Source organism: Gopherus evgoodei, chromosome 10 (assembly GCF_007399415.2).
Source record: "Gopherus evgoodei ecotype Sinaloan lineage chromosome 10, rGopEvg1_v1.p, whole genome shotgun sequence".
Classification (NCBI taxonomy): Eukaryota; Metazoa; Chordata; order Testudines; family Testudinidae; genus Gopherus; species Gopherus evgoodei.
In genome coordinates, this window is record NC_044331.1 from 9,228,702 (window position 1) to 9,245,464 (window position 16,763).

Sequence of the window (16,763 nt, forward strand, 5' to 3'; positions counted from 1 at the left end):
GTCTCATAAGCAAAATAAGGAAATGTGGTTTAGATGAAATAATTATAAAGTAGATGAAAAACTGATTTAAATACTGTACTCAAAGAGTAGTTATCAATGCTTTCTATCAAGTTGGGAGGACATAGCTAGTGGGGTTCTGCAGGAGTGGATGGGGATGAATGGGTGTATGGGGAATGGGAGGTGCTATATGGCCGGGAGGGGACGAATGGGTCGGGGGGGGGAGGTGCTGCTTGGCCAGGTGGGAGGATGAATGGGTCTGTGGGGGGCAGGAAGTGCTGCATGTGTCGGTAATGGTTCACCTGCACGTCCACCAATGTAATATATGCCAGCAATGCCCCTCTGCTATGTACATCGGCCAAACTGGACAGTCGCTATGGAAAAGGATAAACGGACACAAATCAGACATTAGGAATGGCAATATACAAAAACCTGCAGGAGAACACTTCAACCTCCCTGGCCACACTATAGTAGACCTTAAGGGGGCCATCCTGCAGCAAAAAAACTTCAGGACCAGACTTCAAAGAGAAACTGCTGAGCTTCAGTTCATCTGCAAATTTGACACCATCAGTTCAGGATTAAACAAAGACTGTGAATGGCTTGCCAACTACAAAACCAGTTTCTCCTCCCTTGGTTTTCACACCTCAACTGCTAGAACAGGGCCTCATCCTCCCTGATTGAACTAACCTCATTATCTCTAGCTTGCCTGCATATATATACCTGCCCCTGGAAATTTCCACTACATGCATCTGACAAAGTGGGTATTCACCCATGAAAGCTCATGCTCCAAAATGTCTGTTAGTCTATAAGGTGCCACAGGATTCTTTGCATTCTTTAAGTAGTGAATTCTAAAATGCCTAACCTGTCCTGGATGGAATAATTATCCCTATAGTAACTTTTGTAAAAAATATTTATTATAATCTAAGTTCTTTGTTTCTACTGGTGGTGCACATCCGCACATACTTTGGTGCATGTAAAATTTATTCTGCACATGGATGGAACCATTTAGAGGGAACATTGGTCATAACTATTTTATGGCTGTTCAATTACCTGTAAGTAAGACAGCATCAGTACAATTCCAAGTGAGCCAGCATCCACATCAGAAACAGCATTACTATAATTGACAGTTCTTTGTGGACAGTCTTAGGGCATGTTTACACTGGCAGAGTTACAGCCCCGGGAGTTACAGCACCGCTCAGAGCATTGAAGGGAAACCACTGTTGTGCGTTCACACTGTCAAGTGCCTGCGCAATAGTGTGCTCACACTTGCGGCACTTGCAGCGGTATTCGGCGCGGTGCACTCTGGCCAGCTATCCCTCTGCTGCTAAAAGTTGTGGGAAGGCGGAGGGAGTCGCGGGGCATCTTAGGTCTTGTCCCAATGCCCCGTGATGCACTGCTTTGCATGCCAGCAATCCCTGTGCTTCCATCCACATTTGGTGCCAACTTTCAATGGTTTGTGTACTATGCACCCTGCCTCTTTGGGCTGCAAGAATGGATCTCGAACTGTTGACCAGTACGCTGCTCACTCTGACCAACACATCATGAGCGGCGGTGAAGTTATTCCTTAAGCTACAAATGCAAGAGGAGTGCGATTTTGATCTCACCACATGTAGTGACTATGGCACGAGATTGCTTGTGGTATTCATGGAGGTGCTGAGCACAGTGGATCATCGCTTTTTTTGGGCTCAGGAAACAAGCACTGAGTGATGGGATCACATCATGATGCACATCTGGGATGACAAGCAGTGGCTGCAGAACTTTTGGATGAGGAAAGCCACATTTACGGGACTGTGTGATGAGCTCACCTCAGCACTGCAGCACAAGGACTCGATAATGAGAGCAGCTCTGTCCCTGGAGAAGTGTGTGGCGATTGCACTGTGGGAGCTGGCTATTCCAGACTGCCACCAATTAGTCGCTAACCAGTTCGGACTGAGAAAGACTACCGTTGGACTCATGTTGACGGAAGTCTGCAGGGCCATTAATCACATCCTGCTCCAAAAGACTGACTCTGGGCAACGTGCATAACATTGTAGGCAGCTTTGCACAAATGGGCTTCCCTAACTGCGGAGGGGCAATAGATGGCATGCATATTCCAATTCTGGCACCAGACCACCTAGCCACTGAGTACATTAATCACAAGGGGTACTTCTGAATGGTTCACCAGGTGCTTGTGGATCCCGTGAGCATTTCACAGACATTAACGCATGCTGGTCTGGAAAGATGCATGACACATGCACCTTTCAGAATGCTGGCTTGTTCAGGAAGCTGAAAGCAGGGGCTTTCTTCCTGGACCAGAAGATCACTGCAGGGGAAGTCGAAATGCCCATTGTGATCCTGGGAGACCCCGCCTACCCCTTAATGCCGTGGCTTCTGAAGCCATACACAGGGCAACCTGACAGCAGCAAGGAGCAGTTCAGTAACAGGCTGAGCAAATGCAGAATGTCTGTTGAGTGTGCTTTTGGTCATTTAAAAGCCTGCTAGCACTGCCTCTATGGGAAGCTGAACCTGGCCGATGACAACATTCCTATGCTTATAGCCACAGGCTGTGTGCTCCATATTTGTGAAGGGAAGGGTGAAAATTTCACTCAGGGCTGGACTAAGCACCTGGAGGCTGAATTTGAACAGCCAGAGACCAGGGCTATTAGAGGGGCACAGCATGGGGTTATAAGCATCAGCGATGCCTTGAGGCAGCAATTTTAAGCTGAAAGCCACTAATATTTGTTGCTATGCTTGGGAGTGCAGTGCTTGTATTGCTAGGTGGTGATTGGTGCAGACGATGCAATATGTTGCTTTGCAGGGCTCTTTTTGCTTTCAATTAATAGAATAAAGATGGCTTACAAACCAACACAATTCTTTTATTAAAAAACAACAACTGGAGGAGAGAGTCAACCCAAAAAAACCATCAGCTGTGAGGGGAATGGGGGAAGGGAAGGTCCCAGGAGGAGGAGGGGTCCCAGGATGGCTAAAGATTTGTGTAATGTCCAGGGATCATATCCAACCTCCTTTGGAGTACAGTGCAGTGGGTACTGTACTTCAGCAGGGCCAAACTGCAGAGAGATGGGTGAGAGTGCAGTGGGAGTCAGCAGTGCTGAATTGTGAGGGGGGAGAAGTGGAATGCTGGGTATAGACTGGAGTCAGGAAGTTGATAAGAGTGTGTTGGTGGTGTCTGGGGGGAGCATGGGAAAGAGTTTTGTGACAGCGGCTGTGGGGGAGGGCGGGTGCGAAGCTGCTTGGTTTGTAGAGCTAGTATCGCCTGGAGTGTGTCTGCTTGGTGCTCCATAACTTTTAAGAGCCACTCCGTGCCTTCATTCCGGCGTGCCGTGATCTCCTTTCCGTCCCTCTTCTCGCTGTCCTGCCGCTCCTTCAATTCCTGTTTCTTGGTGGCGGAGTGCACCATAACATCACGCAGAAAGTCCTCCTTAGCTCTTCTGGGCTGCCTTCTAATTCTGCACAGCCATTCTGCTGCCAATAACAAAGAGGGAGGCTGGGTTCTCAAGGTCATCTCTGTGAAGTTTAAATGCAGCATTTTACAGAAGCACTACTGTTTGCCACACAAAGAACTCCGATTCAGTGATTTAAAACACAGCCAGTACTCCACACCTGCCACTAACTGACTGACCTCAGGCAAGCAGACATGAGCCACAAGATCCCCAAAATGGTGAGCAGCCGCAGGGGCAGGGTAAATCACTCTCCCCGGACCCTGTTATGGCTCTTAGGGAGAGCCAGCAGTATGGGGGAGCCTGATAATCATTCCTGTCCCCACATTTTCCACAGAATGTGATCATTATGGAAGATATCTCGCTGCTGAGGGTAAGCAGGGAATCAAGGGAGGGTCTTCTCCAAGACTGCGGCTTCCACCGTGGCCCCTACGCAGCTCAATTGTGTGCAGCAATGGTCCATCCCCATCCCAACCCCCATCCCAGGACAGCACAGTAGTGCAGGAAAGTTACCATTAATGGGGCAAGAAACAAAGCAGCTCTGTCAAAGAACCCGCAGCAGCGGATTGTCCAGTATCTCCACGAGAGTTCCTGGAGACCTCGGAGGGAAATTCCCATGAAGTGAGGGAGTCAATCAACAGCCTATTTTGCTGCTGAGATTAGGCATGCAGTGGGAGACAAGCCTGCATTCTACAACCCTCCTGCCCCCAACAACTCGCTTCAGCGATTCCCAAAATCAAATTCACTTACCAGGGGCCTCCTCTCCTGCTTGCACTTCACCAACATCCGATAGCTGAGACTGGCTAGCCTCTTCTGGGGCAGAAAAGAACTCCTGGCTGCATGCATCTCTGACCTCAGAGTCATCCTCTTCCTCTGGGTCCCCCTCCTCATCCAAGATTTCCTCCTCTTGGCTCCATTCACTTTCGACTGGCATGCAAGCCACTGAAGTATCTACAGTGGTCTTCACAGTGGAGATGGAGTTGCCGCTGAGTATTGTGTCCAGCTCTTTGTAGAACCGGAGCAGTGGTTTGCATCCTACACTTTGTTGTGTGCATTCTGCAGGTCCTTCTCTTTGATTCTGAACTGCAATGTGTCTCGGTCATGGCCCCTTTCTGTCATGCATCGTGAAATCTGTCTGTAGGTATCATAATTCCTACGGCTGGAGCGCAGCTGGGACTGGACAACCTCCTTTTCCCAAATGCTGATGAGATCCAGCAACTCGGCATTGCTCCAAGCAGGGGATCAGGCTGTTACATGGAGCAGGCATGGCCACCTGGAAAGATGTGCTGAGACCACAGCACACATTACCAAGCAAAAAGGAAGGGGACTTTCAAAATTCCAAAGGAATTTACGGAGTGGGGATGATGGTTGGTCACCTAAGGGCAGGGCAGTAGAGTTCAAACCAATGACCAGAGGCAAGAACAGTCATTGTGGGACACATCCTGGAGGCCAACTGCAGCGCTTGTAATCGACCATGGTGTCTACACTGGCGCTGCAGCCCCGGTGCAGAAAGCTGTATGCCTCTCCTTGGGGTGGTTTTTTTAAAGCGCTGCAACTGCGCAGTTTCTGCGCACTAAGTGGCTTGGCAGTGTGTACACGTCGGAATTACAGTGCAGAAAGCTGCTTTACTGTGTAGAAACTTGTCAGGGTAGACAGGGCCTTAGACAAATGAAAACAGAGACAATTGCCCTCACCTCTAGAGAGAATCAGTAAGGCAGCATATAAAGTAAGCTCACATTTCTAATGCCCAGGTTTTCCCAGTTCAGTGGACAGATGGCTTCATTCTCCAGGACTCTAAACCAAGCCTGTCACATCAACGTACATTTTTTTCTCTTAAAAAAAGCATAAAAAACACTCATGATGTACTGAGAGAATATTTTTGAGTATTATTATAACATCATGTTCCCTGTTACAAGACATGACCATAGAATGCTCACTATCAAAAGTAGCCATGACTGATGCAGAATAAAAAGGTTAATGCACGTCATAAATATCTCAGACCGTAGATTCCACTTTTCTACCGTATTATGTACATTTCTGAAAGCATGAATTGGCTTGTAATGTGGATTTCTTACAAGTACCAAAGACACAAAAGCATCCAAAAACAGTCTAAAATCTTTTGCAACATGCCATCCAGATGTTCTTTACTGAAAGCTGAAATTATGGAAAACTACACAACTCAGACTCAACATCCCCAGTGGACCAAATGTAACCCTGGCATAAGCAGGCTGGTGAGTTCAATGGGAGTTTTGTGTACTTATGCCAGAGATGAGTTTGATCCACTGTGTTTGGTTTCCCACTCCCAGCAGCCAGACGGTTCATCACTAAATACCCCCCTTTCAAAGCACTGAAACCGAGTTCAGTAACTGATGGCATGAGAACACAGGCCACAGAGAAAGGGGTGGCTATTCCAGTCCTACATGGAGCTTACGAGTGGAGTTCAGGAAAACGGGTTGCTTCTACATCACTGGAGAAAGGGGAGAATGAATGGGATAATGGGGAACTGGGGGCTGCTGTTTCATAGGGTGGGGGGACTGGGTGCATGGATGTACTATGAGAGGAACCAACCAGGAAAATGCTGTATCACTAGGAGGTTGGGAAGATGAATAGATGGAGTAGGGGGGGATTGGGAGGTGTACTACTGGGAGAGGGGATGAATAGATCTATGGTGGAGGGAAGGAGAGATGTTGAATGGCTGGGTGGGGGAATGGGACGTGCTATATGGCTGGGCAGGGGGATGAATCGGTGTGTGATAGGGGATTGAGAAACGCTGTCTGGGGAAGATGAAGGAGTGTGTGATGGGGGTCTGGGAGGGGAGTATAGCTGGGTGAGGGGATGAATGGGTGCATGGGGGGGTTGAGAGGTGCTATGTGGAGAGATGAATGGGTGCATGAGGAGGTGATGGGTGAGGGGATGGGACATGCTGTATGACTGGGTGGGAAATGAATGGCTGTATAAGGGGGTTGGGAAGTGCTGTATGGCCGGGGGGGAGAGAGGGGAACAGGGTCTATGCGGGGAGGTGTTGTATGGCCAGGGGGGATGAACAGGGTCTATAGGGGGATGTGCTGTATGGTGGGGAGGACAGGGTCTATGGGGGGAGGTGCTGTATGGCTGCGGGGGGGTGGGAACAGGGTCTATGAGGGGAGGGGCTGTATGCCTGTGGCGAGGGGTGAACAGGGTCTATGGGGAGGAGATGCTGTATGGCTTGGGGGGGGGTGAACAGGGTCTATGAGGGGAGGTGCTGCATGACGGAGTGAACAGGATCTATGGGGGCAGGTGCTGCATGCCGGGGAGCTGGGAGGGGGGGTTAGCAGGGTTTATGGTGAGAGGTGCTGTATGGCCGGGTGGGGCGGGGGAGACAGGGTCTATGGGGGGAGGTGGGGTATGGCCGGGCAGGGGGGGGGGTGGTGAACAGGGTCTATGGGGGGAGGTGCTGCATGCCGGGGACAGGGGGGGTGAACACGGTCTATGGGGGAGGTGCTGTATGGCCGAGGGGGGGGGAGGAACAGGGTCTATAGGGGCGGTGCTGTATGGCCGGGGGGGGGGGGGGGAGAGGAACAGGGTCTATGGGGGCAGTGCTGTATGGCGGGGAGTGGGGGGGTAACAGGGTCTATAGGGGGTGGTGCTGTATGGCTGGGGGGGGAGGGGAACAGGGTCTATGGGGGAGGTGCTGTATGGCCAGGGGGGAGGGGAACAGGGTCTATGGGGGAGGTGCTGTATGGCCGGGGGGGAGGGGAACAGAGTCTATGGGGGAGGTGCTGTAAGGCCGGGGGGGGGGGATGAACAGGGTTTATGGGGGAGGTGCTATATGGCCTGGGGGGGGGACAGGGTCTATGGGGGCGGTGCTGTATGGCCGGGGGGGGAACAGGGTCTATGGGGGCGGTGCTGTATGGCCGGGAGGGGGGGGGGGAACAGGGTCTATGGGGGCAATGCTGTATGGCCGGGGGGGGGGATGAACAGGGTCTATAGGGGTGGTGCTGTATGGCAGGGAGTGGGGGGGGAACAGGGTCTATGGGGGGTGGTGCTGTATGGCCAGAGGAGAGGGGAACAGGCTCTATGGGGGAGGTGCTGTATGGCCGGAGGGGGGAGGGGAACAGGGTCTATGGGGGAGATGTTGTATGGCCAGGGGGGATGAACAGGGTCTATAGGGGCGGTGCTGTATGGCCGGGGGTACAAGGTCTATGGAAGAGGTGCTGTATGGCGCAGGGGGGATTAACGGGGTCTATGGGGGAGGTGCTGTATGGCCGGAGGGGGGGGACAGGGTCTATGGGGGCGGCGCTGTATGGCTGGGGGGAGGGGGGAGCAGGGTCTATGGAGGAGGTGCTGTATGGCCGGGGGGTTGGGGTGGGACAGGGTCTATGGGGGCAGTGCTGTATGGCCAGGGGGGGGATGAACAGGGTCTATAGGGGTGGTGCTGTACGGCAGGGAGTGGGGGGGGAACAGGGTCTATGGGGGGTGGTGCTGTATGGCCAGAGGGAGAGGGGAACAGGTTCTATGGGGGAGGTGCTGTATGGCCGGGGGGGGAGGGGAACAGGGTCTATGGGGGAGATGTTGTATGGCCAGGGGGGATGAACAGGGTCTATGGGTCGGTGCTGTATGGCCGGGGGTACAGAGTCTATGGAGGAGGTGCTGTATGGCGTGGGGAGAGGGTGAACAGGGTCTATGGGGGAGGTGCTGTATGGTCGGAGGGGGATGAACAGGGTCTATGGGGGAGGTGCTGTATTGGCGAGGGGAGGGGGGACAGGGTCTATGGGGGCAGCGCTGTATGGCCGGGGGGGGGGGGGAACAGGGTCTATGGAGGAGGTGCTGTATGGCCGGGGGGGTGGGGTGGGGTGGGACATGGTCTATGGGGGAGGTGCTGTATGGCCAGGGGGGATGAACAAGGTCTATGGGGGCGGTGCTGTATGGCCGGGCGGGTGGAACAGGGTCTATGGGGCGGTGCTGTATGGCCGGGGGGAACAGGGTCTATAGGGGCGGTGCTGTATGGCCAGGGGGGATGAACAAGGTCTATGGAGGCAGTGCTGTATGGCCAGGCGGATGGAACAGGGTCTATAGGGGCGGTGCTGTATGGCCGGGGGGGATGAACAAGGTCTATGGGGGCGGTGCTGTATGGCCGGGGGGGATGAACAAGGTCTATGGGGGCGGTGCTGTATGGCCGGGGGGGGGGAGAGAACAGGGTCTATAGGGGCGGTACTGTATGGCTGGGGGGAATGAACAAGGTCTATAGGGGCGGTGCTGTATGGCAGGGGGGAACTGGGTCTATGGGAGCGGTGCTGTATGGCCGGGGGGGAACAGGGTCTATACGGGCAGTGCTGTATGGCCGGGGGAGATGAACAAAGTCTATAGGGGCGGTGCTGTATGGCTGGGGGGGGGAACAGGGTCTATGGGGGCGGCGCTGTATGGCCGGGGGGGAACAGGGTCTATAGGGGCGCTGCTGTATGGCCGGGGGGGGGGGAACAGGGTCTATGGGGGCGGTGCTGTATGGCCGGGAGGGAACAGGGTCTATAGGGGCAGTGCTGTATGGTCGGGGGGGGAACAGGGTCTATGGGGGCGGTGCTGTATGGCCGAAGGGGATGAACAAGGTCTATAGGGGCGGTGCTGTATGGCCGGGGGGGAACAGGGTGTATAGGGGCGGTGCTGTATGGCCGGGGGGGGAAACAGGGTCTATAGGGGTGGTGCTGTATGGCCGGGGAGGGATGAACAAGGTCTATGGGGGCGGTGCTGTATGGCCGGGGGGAGGGGGTAACAGGGTCTATAGGGGCGGTGCTGTATGGCCGGGGGGGGGGGAACAGGGTCTATAGGGGCGGTGCTGTATGGCCAGGAGGGAACAGGGTCTATAGGGGCAGTGCTGTATGGTCGGGGGGGGAACAGGGTCTATGGGGGCGGTGCTGTATGGCCGAAGGGGATGAACAAGGTCTATAGGGGCGGTGCTGTATGGCCGGGGGGGAACAGGGTGTATAGGGGCAGTGCTGTATGGCCGAGGGGGGAACAGGGTCTATAGGGGCGGTGCTGTATGCCCGGGGGGGGAACAGGGTCTATAGGGGCGGTGCTGTATGGCCGGGGGGGGGAACAGGGTCTATGGGGGCGGTGCTGTAGGGCCGGGGGGGGAACAGGGTCTATGGGGGCAGTGCTGTATGGCCGGGGGGGGGGACAGGGTCTATAGGGGCGGTGCTGTATGGCCGGGGGGGGGAACAGGGTCTATGGGGGCGGTGCTGTAGGGCCGGGGGTGGAACAGGGTCTATAGGGGCAGTGCTGTATGGCCGGGGGGGGGGACAGGGTCTATAGGGGCGGTGCTGTATGGCCGAAGGGGATGAACAAGGTCTATACGGGCGGTGCTGTATGGCGCGGGGGATGTTGCCCGTTACGCCGCCCCCATCCCCGCAGCGCGGGGCAAGCCCCAGCCCTCCAGTAGCGACGGGAGCGCTGAGCAGAGGGGCCCGTGTCGGGAGCTGCTGCAGCCGCAGAGGAAGCAGCGGGCGAGACGCTGGATATATGGCGGGGGCCTAGGGGGGGCGGGGGGGTCGCTTACCTGCGCTCCCTCACGGGCGGCGCGGGCAGGGCCTGCGCCCTCGGCTCTGAGCGCCGTCGCCAGGGAACAGGAACCCAGCCAGCGCTCCCTCCGGCCGGATCTCGCGAGAGCTTGGTCGCTCCCGCGCTCTGACTCCTCCTACGGCAGCGCCCGGGGGCTTGGCTGAGGGGGCCTAGGCGGGCGGGCGGGCCTGACGGTGCCCGAGTATGGGCAGGGGGTCCGCCTGTCACTGCAATTCACTGCCCTACGTACTGTGTGGTCCTGAAAACATCCACTGTTGCGTTCCCTGGTTAAACCTTTCTCCTTGATTTCCGTGGGTCAAAACAACATTTTCCCCCGTTGATCAGAAATGTAGGGAAATGTACATCACTGGGCTCCGTGTGAGACTAGATTAAGCCTTGTCTGGGCCAGGATTAAGGTTTGGTGCTACCCCCTTAGCAAAGGTGTTGACCAGTGTGTTTTAATCATGTTAAACGTGTGGAGTTGGTCTGGAAGGACCCCTAGGCTTTAACTCAGCCAGGTTAGCCTGCTTTAAAGGTCGTCTGCCTTGTCTAGATTAGACTGAAAATGTGTTTCTTAGCCTGTGTTACGCCTTAACACGCATCACAGCCTTAACTCCTAGTTTAGGCCTGATACGTTTGTAGATACATGTGATGTTGTGAAAGCTGGCTGACCCCCCTTAATAGATTACAAGCGGCCAGTAGGTGGGGGGGAGTAAGTACTGCTCATGGACACAGTAGCTTGCATTTTTGCACTCTCTCTTTTCCTCTGCCTCAAAGCAGGAAGATCCTGCTTCAAACCAGTTAGTTCTACTTAGATAAGGGGAACATGAGATTTTACACTTACCAATCAAGTATTAACACGCAAGGGTCTTTGTCTGAATGTGTATAAAAGGTTTGTGAAATTTGTGTAAGACAGAGTCTTTTGTACCAAGGTACAGGCTCTCCTTTTTCTGCAGAATAAAGCATTTTTCCTTATCCCTGCCAGGCTGTTAATTGGCTCTCAGCTAGGCAGACCCGATATTTCAGTAACAATGTATTCAGAACTCTTACAGTAGCATTTCACTCATATTCAGAATATTTAACATTGCTGGGTTAAGAGCCTTCAAAAAGCTGCCCTGTTTCTTTAAGAGAAGTCTTTGGAAGGGACATACGCTCAGCAAAACTCCCTTAAACTTCCATGGATTGGTTATCCTCTCATGACTGGCAAGTCTAGAGCATTGCCTCTGTTTCTAATTGGTTGGTCTTTTTATCCATCATTCACCGTATTCTGAGCTTTGTGGATATCAGGCTACTTTGAGAGAAGCATGAAAAAGATTTTTCTCGGTACCATGAATTTTGACTTCTTTGTGATTAACATACTGTATAAATAAATGTACACAAAGCTAAAGATTTACACTGATGTTAGAAGTGCAACTCCACAGCAGCATTACGTGTTTGAATGGAACAGAAGTGAAAAACTAAGACAACCAAAAAAGAATGTAAGTGGATAATTCATTTACACTCTCAAGTTCATTTTTCCTTCTAGGAAGTTCGTTGGCTTTCTTATTCATTTTACTAGAGAGTAGTTACCTAATAAATGTGACCTTTAAAAAGGGTAATGATGAATTAAGTACATTAATTGAAGGAATATCTCAATCATCCTTAGCAAAATAGATTGTGCTTATGACTAACCAGGGAAGTTGGGAGGTACAGCAAAAAGATATTCTCTTAAGGGCCAGTTGAACAATTTTGTGAATCCTCAGTAAAGTTATTTTTGGGGAACATCCCCTCAATTTTTCCTTCTCCCTTTCATTGTCTTCCTATCTTCCTTTTCCCTCATGCTCAGAAGGGAAAATGTATAATAGACATTCGTGCTTTTCCCAACTGATCAAGGTAATTACACAGCATCAGACTGTAGAGCCTTATATTAAATTTGGGATTGTCTCTACACTGTTCCACCCTGCTCCCTGCTGAATAGAAGTCCCATTAGCTGTGTGTTTCTTGGGTCTCAAAAATCTACGTTTAATCCTTCTAACAAATCAGTTATCTAAAAAATGGTTGCTACAGGAAATTGGGAGTACAGATTATTTAGTGAATATTGAAAGCATGCACAGCCATGCCACTTTGAGAGAATAGTTAATTTTCCAACATTAAAAATGGAAATGCCTTTTACAGAATATCCTGCTCATATGATCCACATTTATTTAAAAAAAGGATAGAAAGTATAATCGCACTGAGATATTTCAGTCTTCTTCCCTTTCTCTCTTTCTTTGTTGTTGTGTTTTCTTCTTTTTTCACATGCAGCTTTTTTATGGCACTGGTCACAGCATGCCAGGAGGGGAATGCGTAAATTTTCAGAGTAGGGAAAACCAGGGTAAAATAAAGCAAATATTATCTGTTTCAGATTGGAATAATAGTGTGATGTAAAAGGCATGTTCTAAAGAAGCATGTAGTGATGTTATGAAGAAAGGATGCTACACTAGCAGAGTATATTGCCAGTGAAAATTAATGTTTGATCAAATAAGACTTGCTTTTGAAAGATATACACATTTTTATTCAAGTGCTGAATGCTCTCGGATTCCAATGGGATTTAAGGAGGGGTTGATGGCAATTAGCATGTCTCTGGCAGCACTCAGCACCTTGCAGGATTGAGTTGTATAGTTGCGTTTTTTAAATGATATTTCATTTCTTATATAGGTTTTCATTTTTAACAAAATGATTAACCTACAGGCAGGTAGCTAGTGGACGCGTACATTCCACAAAGAACTAACATGCCAGTAATTTTACATCATTGGGTATATGCTTCATAAACTTCATCAAAATAGATAAAAACTGGAATGCTGTTTTTGGCAAATGTTTTTTTCTTAAAGTAACATTTCAGGTCTGGGAAAGATGCATAAGTGAGTGGAATATTATTCGGATTGCAGAAGTTATCTCTCTATTAGCTGCTGAGAGCTCCTAAAACATAAACATGCTGTAGAGTTAATAAAAGCATACAGTCAGTAAATATTAAAAATGTCCACATTTTCATTAGAGAAGTCTTTATTTCATAAGAAATTCAACAGAAAAATTGGATATCTTTATCTAGTTTCCAGTAGTTGCATCTCTGCTACTTGCTCTTATGCCATGACAATACTAAATTCTGTAGCATCAAGCGAAATAGATTGTTGGTGGGATTTTCCAACACATTCAAGATTGGTCAGACCCTGCTCTCACTGATAATATTACCATTGCTTTAATGGGAACAAAGCTAGGCCAATACTGACTACTTTTGAAATTCCCACCCAGAATAATTTTTAATGAATATTTATGTCAATAACTGTATGCAAAAGATAATAATGAATTTATATCATATTCTACAAGAAAAATTTTTGCTGTGACAAAATAATTTTCACAGTGTCTTCCAAGACAACTGATATTAAAAGTAGATATTTAAAGACAGCAAAGTGCGTTGAGAGCTACTGTACTGATGAAAAGTGCTATATCAGAGCTCGTTATTACTATTATTATTGTTTATTATTAGATATGATAATTATCATGTATACTACAGGGCCTGTTTACTTGAAACAAGGCATGTTTTGTAGGTCTTATTGGTAACTCAAGCCAAGCCTGAAGATTGTACTGTACTGGTGCTTATTCTGTATAAAACTGTGTAAGAATATTGTATTAGTTGACTAATAATTTATAATAACATGCTTCATATAACCAAGGCTACCAGGAAGCCATAGGATGAGTGAGCCCAGAATGCTGTAAGGCAGGAGTTCTCAACCTTTTTCTTTCTGAGGCCCCCCCAACATGCTATAAAATCTCCACAGCCCACTTATGCCACAGCTACTGTTTTTCTGCATATAAAAGCCAGGATCAGCATTAGTGGATAGCAAGCAGGACAACTGCCCGGTCCCCATGTCACAGAGGGCCCTGTGAAGCTAAGTTACTCAGGCTTCAACTTCAGCCCCATGTGGCGGGGCTTTGGCTTTCTGCCATGTGCCCCAAAAAATCTAATGCCATCCCTGCTTGGCGGACTTGGAAGCCTGCTCATGGCCTCCCAGGGGGCTCCAGATCCCTGGTGAAGAACCACTGCTATAAGGTATTGAAAAATCTTTGATAGATTACTCTGTTTTTAACAAATGTGAATGTGGTTAAATTACAGGATCAAAAGAGGATGTAGACAGGAGAATGCAGGAAGCTCCAGAAGCCCGAATCTTTAGCCATACTGATGGCTCTGTTGCTGCCCTTAATGCGGCCAGTACGTCCCTCGGCTCGTGCCACTTCCAGCAGCTCTCATTGGCCTGGAGCAGTGAACCGCAGCCAGTGGGAGCCGCGATCAGCCAGACCTGCGGATGTGGCAGGTAAACAAACCGGCCCGGCCCGCCAGGGGCTTTCCCTACACAAGCGGCGTCCCAAGTTTGGGGAACACTGATGTAGAACATGAATGGAATGTTATACTCCACTTTCAGACAAACAGAGAATTCAGCACCCAAATACTGAAGTAGTCACAATATGGGTTGGGTTTGAACATTGTCAGTCTAGGCTTGATATTGAGAAGTGCTGCACACCAAGAGGTCCATTTGAATTCAATGGAACCTGGAGGAACTAAGTACCTGTGCAATTCAGGTTCCCTGTAATTTAAGCTTCTTAAACAACAGAGTGTTCTTTTTCTGTTAAGCCCTCTTGGAGCTCATGAGATGTATAGCTCTGTCAAGAATTTGCTATGGAGACCATCACTGGAAAATGACAGAAGCCCATGTTAATTTGGCTCAGGGATACCTCCAGTTTAAAGGTGAGTTTACAAAATTCAGAGCTCACTATTTTAGGACCAAATCCTCCAGTCCTTTCACAGTCAAAGCTCCCAATGACCTCAGCAAGGATTTCAAGATTTTGCCCTGAGCTTTTATGGACCTTTTTTTCAAAAGCATGGTTTATGCTTATCAAGTCAATGAAACAGAAGTAAATCCATTTTAATTTAAAAAGAAATAAAAGGACAAGCTAAAGAGCATACTGATTTTCTGGCTAAAGCTGTTAGTATATCTTCTTTTCTCTCTGGAATCTTCTGTAACTAAAGAATTTTCCAAAGCATGTGTGCCAAAGAATTTTCATAGCAGAAATACTGTGCTGAAAAGAGAAGGTGTATGAAGATTCAGAATTTATCACACTAAGGTAAAATCATTTGTAAAGAACACTCAACAATAACAACTTTTCATCCGCCCAAAATGTGAGGATCCTAAGAAGAAAATAGGCTTATTAAAGGAGGTATAATGGGGAATTTTTTAGACCAAATCTGGGACATCTGTGAAAACTGTGATGTTAAAGTAATCCTGCCTGTGGCATTTCCGTTTTGAAAATGTTTTTGAATATGTATGGTTCGTACAAGTTCAGTTTACAGCTAAATCCAAGATAACTGTTTACTTTACCCCTTATGGATTTCTAAGTAACTTTACAAATATGTGTGTGGTGATCTGTTGATTTAGCTCTGCCTCTTGCTGGAAAACCTGAATATACCTTCTAGATTAAATTAAACCAAAGCCTTCCAACAGGAGAAGGAGACATCGTAATCCTCAGCATACATGGAAGTAGTTATATTTTCCTCATTAGAATCTAAAAGCTGAATCACCCACAGAAGACTTCTTTTTTTCTCATTTATGTTCACAGGATTTTCACTACAAGCACAGCAACATGCAGAAAAAGCCAAAGAAATTCTTCTTGCCAGCTCACCTATCCCTTCTTCTGATTCTCAACAAAGAATGGACTTTGTGCTAAGTGCTCAGTTGCTGCTTTTCACACATTAGGAAGATCATTAACTGCTCTTCACAAATATCCTTTCTCAGTTTTATTTGTTTCTTGCAATTGGTTCTAGAAATTTATTTCAGATAAATAGATTGCATCTGTTGAAATGATATGAACACTGACAAATGTACAGTGTTAATTTCTAGAATTGTCTATTGAAACATCCAAATGGAACCTCATCACCCTTAAAAAAAGTATATATCCCCCCATATTCATGTTGTAATGCCAATAACAGTATTCCTTAGAGTGGTTAATAACTCTTGTGTACTTTTGCCAAGATGGACCTTAAACTTAAGGTAGTGTCCTGCATCTTTACCATCGTTGTTTAAATAACAGAAGTTACATCACTTCTGTTATTGTCACTTCAGTCCTATCATTATAAGTATCCGAGAAATGAAAACCTAGGTCCAAAATACAAACTGATTAGGTACATAATAGACAGCAGATCTCACAGATTGAAATGTACAGTGAGTTCAAAACAAAATCAAAGTCTCTAGCCAGAAGTGGTTAGGCCATTCATAACCTCTAAAGCAAAATGTGGGTGGAAGAAATAAGATGTTTCTGCCCCCTCCACCAGAGTAAAGAATTGTTAAGATTATAGAGTTCTGATGCTGTCTGGAAGCTTTGTAATTAAGAGATCCACTGACAGCATACCAAAGGTGCTGGATTTGTTGTCCTCACACACATTTTGTCATACCTTGCCTCTTCTCACTGTTCTGAGCAATAAAGTATGGAAGGGGACAAGAGTCTTACTCTCTGGTCTTTTCAGAGAACAAATTCTTGTCTATTTCCTTTCTCTTTTTATAAGAACAAAGTAGCTAGGGAGAGCTAGGTATGATAGAACATTTTTATCCACTCATGGTCATGAATACAGGTACATCCACAGAGACAAAAAGTCAACACCCAGAATTGGTATTTCTATTAATTATTAAACTGAAAGTTTTTCAGACATTAATTAAACCTCATAACACTCCGTTAGGTTGAGCAACCAATCTGACAGAGGGGTAAACAGACACAGATTGATTCAGTTTATTT

At 48.4% G+C, this 16,763-nt stretch overlaps 3 protein-coding genes across 8 annotated transcripts in view; 1 reads left to right on the forward strand and 2 right to left on the reverse strand.

The window, feature by feature from the left end:
* LRRC28 (leucine rich repeat containing 28) overlaps window positions 1-10,063 on the reverse strand; it is an 83,122-nt gene extending 73,059 nt beyond the window's left edge. The window contains exons 1-2 of one of the 4 annotated variants that reach the window (XM_030579157.1): window positions 9,964-10,063; window positions 5,171-5,266 (exon numbers count right to left, since the gene is read on the reverse strand). The gene's annotated coding sequence lies outside the window, so the exon portion shown is untranslated. Of the gene's footprint in view, window positions 1-299; window positions 322-5,128; window positions 5,267-9,963 lie in introns of those variants that run through there. The other 3 variants (XM_030579156.1, XM_030579154.1, XM_030579158.1) reach the window with 3 other exon arrangements.
* LOC115659237 lies at window positions 2,976-4,599 on the reverse strand. 3 transcript variants are annotated; one of them, XM_030579161.1, is made up of 2 exons: window positions 4,185-4,599; window positions 2,976-3,456 (listed from the first exon to the last, which is right to left on the reverse strand). In XM_030579161.1, the coding sequence occupies exons 1-2, from the start codon at window positions 4,366-4,368 to the stop codon at window positions 3,077-3,079; spliced, it is 564 nt and encodes a 187-aa protein (XP_030435021.1). In that variant the 5' UTR covers window positions 4,369-4,599; the 3' UTR covers window positions 2,976-3,076. The 3 variants fall into 3 exon arrangements, with proteins under 3 accessions (XP_030435021.1, XP_030435020.1, XP_030435019.1); XM_030579160.1 differs by having other exon boundaries at window positions 2,976-3,459; XM_030579159.1 differs by having other exon boundaries at window positions 2,976-3,501.
* A 951-nt stretch (window positions 10,064-11,014) lies between the features above and the next one.
* TTC23 (tetratricopeptide repeat domain 23) overlaps window positions 11,015-16,763 on the forward strand; it is a 47,729-nt gene continuing 41,980 nt past the window's right edge. The window contains 5 exon segments of the mRNA XM_030578206.1: window positions 11,015-11,443; window positions 14,095-14,262; window positions 14,264-14,293; window positions 14,611-14,724; window positions 15,594-15,708. Of these exon segments, the coding sequence (XP_030434066.1) occupies window positions 14,121-14,262; window positions 14,264-14,293; window positions 14,611-14,724; window positions 15,594-15,708 (401 nt within the window). The 5' untranslated portion in view covers window positions 11,015-11,443; window positions 14,095-14,120.